At 50.0% G+C, this 2,748-nt stretch overlaps 1 protein-coding gene across 1 annotated transcript in view; it reads left to right on the top strand.

Moving 5' to 3' along the window:
- fat4 (FAT atypical cadherin 4) overlaps positions 1-2,203 on the top strand; it is a 117,509-nt gene extending 115,306 nt beyond the window's left edge. The window contains 1 exon segment of the mRNA XM_072692900.1: positions 1-2,203. This exon segment is cut by the window's left edge and continues 921 nt beyond it. Coding sequence (XP_072549001.1) covers positions 1-966 — 966 coding nt within the window. The 3' untranslated portion in view covers positions 967-2,203.
- Positions 2,204-2,748: the final 545 nt, after the last annotated feature.

The following is a 2,748-nucleotide window of genomic DNA, read 5'->3' as shown; positions in this document are numbered from 1 at the left end:
CCCTTACCTCTCGGGGCATCTAGCTATACCTACCAGCCCACCTATGCCCAGGGACTCCGCTCCACACCCCTAAGCCATGCTGCATGTCCCACACCCAATCCACTTTCTCGCCACAGCCCTGCACCCTTCTCCAAGCCTGCATCCTTCTACCGGAACACCCCGACCCGGGAGCTGAACCTGGCACGTCGTGACGGAAGCCCCCTGGATTTGCACGGAGATGCCTGCCAGCAGTTTAACTACGCCACACGACTTGGCCGTCGCAGCAAAAGTCCACAGACCATGATGGCTGGCCACAGCTCTCGGCCAGGAAGTCGCCTGAAGCAGCCCATCGAGCAGATCCCGTTAGAAAGTGGGCCGCCGGTTGGACTCTCCATAGAGGAAGTGGAGCGTCTCAACACGCCGCGGCCCAGAAACCCCAGCATCTGCAGTGCCGACCACGGTCGGTCCTCTTCCGAGGAAGACTGCCGGCGCCCACTGTCCCGGGTCCGAAACCCCGCAGATGGGATCCCAGCCCCGGAATCTTCCTCTGAGAGCGACTCGCACGACTCCTTCACTTGCTCAGAGATGGAGTACGACAGGGAGAAGCCCGTCACCTATGGATCCCGAGTGCCCAAGCTCTCGCAGGTCAACGAGTCGGATGCTGATGATGAAGATTACGGGGGGAGGATCAAGCAGAGGCGGTACTCTAGCCGGCGGGCGGAGGGCGGGACTGGCGGAGGAGGCCATGCGGCTCTCGGAGAGTATCAGCACCACACATTGCCCCACAAGCTGGGCCAGGGGGCAGGTAACTTCAACTGGGACAGCCTGCTGAACTGGGGCCCAGGATTCACCCACTATGTGGACGTTTTTAAAGACTTGGCCTTGCTTCCGGAGAACTCTACTGCTGCTAATAAGGACATTGAGATGAACAGTGGGGACGGATCGGTCACCATCATTGCGGAAGGAGAGGCGGAGCAGTATGTATGAGACTGTGCCTCTTGTCTTCCGCACTCTCTCACTAGACATGACTGGGTGGACTATGGGCAGAGAGGAGACGAGTGCTAGCAATAATAAATAATAAATGTGTCGGTCCTTTTTCCTTTTTTGTCCTTTTCTTTTCATAACAAGACGAGCTTAAATGCAGTAAGGCAGAGCGATATACCTGTGACGATTCTCCTGACCTCCCTCCCGTTCCCATAGACTTGCAAAGCATCCTTTAGAGTAGTCAGTACCGCTCACTCTCACTAAGGTAGTTGCTAACAGTCCCAGTTAGAACTTTCGTCAGGTCCTAGCCAAGGCTTCCACAGTGACCCATAGACCTCCCTTCCCATTCGTCCATGTAGCAGAAAGCCAGGGGAGGTGTGGTTGTTTTAATAGCATGGCCATATGAACCTAATCAGACAGAGCCCAGCTAAAACCTCTCTGTCTGACCTCCAGTGGGCGGGGTGTGGTGAGATGAGAGATAATGCTAATGTTGTCACAGCATCAGTATGAGGCCTCTCTGGGCTGGACTTCCTGTGCGTGAGAGGTGGTGTGTGTAAATGGTGTGTGTATGTGGTCTGTTTGCACCTGCGATGGTCGTCTTCGTGGCAGTGACCGGACCAGACAAGGAAAGCTCTCTATCTGACCTCTCTTTAAGAAAACCTGGCTGGATTACAGACCCAGCGATGCGGTCCTTGAGTGACCGGGCATCCACAGTACGAATATTTAAGGACTTTGCTGGGAGAGGAGATAAGCTCTCGGGGGGCTTATTGCTTGGGTGGGTGGGATGCTGAACATGCGGGACATAAGTATGACGTTGCCGTCCGGTCTGCTTCGAGCCACCGCTAGTGACCGCTGACCCTGGACTAAAGCGAAACCACCCAAACCCTGAAAAACAGTGGACTCATGTACATTTTGTATCGATGAAGGAAACGTTGGAATTCAGTGTTCTCTGTTGTTCCGTGTTTTTTTGTTTTGTTTGGTTTGTTTTTTGTAATGTACTGTTTCTACTTTTTTACCGTTTATTAACTTAAAGTACTTAAGCAGTGTTTTTATGGATATTTTTTCATATGCTGGAAATTATGCTCTTACTTTCAGGGGAAGTAAGATTGAAGTACTTATTTTTTACATTTGTTACTTATGTAACGTCAGTATTTTCCACTTTTTTGATAAAACTATAACATACTGTATGCTTTATACGTGTAAGAGCCAATAACAGAATAAAAAAAATATTTATTTAAAAGATGCAATTTCAAGACTAATGCAGTAATGCTCAACTAAATTAAGAGCTAAAGTAACAATATACAGTTCAATTCCTAAAACCCCAGCAGCTCTCCATCTGCTGCGGACGATGCGGTCAGATGTTCAGCCGTCTCCACGTTCACGCCAGGGGAGTTTACATAAAACTCTGGATGAACTGGATGTTTTAAAGAGCCATTAAAAAGTCTAGGAGAAGTGGAGGTAGAGCCAGAGAAAGCACAGAAGGTCTATGGCCTGCTTTACAATGCCTTTGACTGTATTGTACGTGATACCAGTATGAGAGAGCGAGAAGGGGGGGGGGGGGGGTTGAGAGAGAGAGAGAGAGAGAGAGAGAGATTCATAAAACCCTCCGGCGCTGCAGCACAGGGAATGTATGGCAGGGTAATGAAGTCTGATTCCTAAAGTTACTGTAATGGGGATCGGTGCTTCACTCTGGCCTTCCTACTGTGGCATTTTTACACGCCCTCAAAAGAAATGCAATCAGTCTCTACATGTTAATGAGCTTATGAATATTAATGACCCGTGCTC

The sequence above is a fragment of the Salminus brasiliensis genome, chromosome 12 (assembly GCF_030463535.1).
Source record: "Salminus brasiliensis chromosome 12, fSalBra1.hap2, whole genome shotgun sequence".
In the NCBI taxonomy this organism is placed as follows: domain Eukaryota; kingdom Metazoa; phylum Chordata; class Actinopteri; order Characiformes; family Bryconidae; genus Salminus; species Salminus brasiliensis.
The sequence above is the reverse complement of the archived record's forward strand: the minus strand, read 5'-3'. Positions and strand labels throughout refer to the sequence as shown.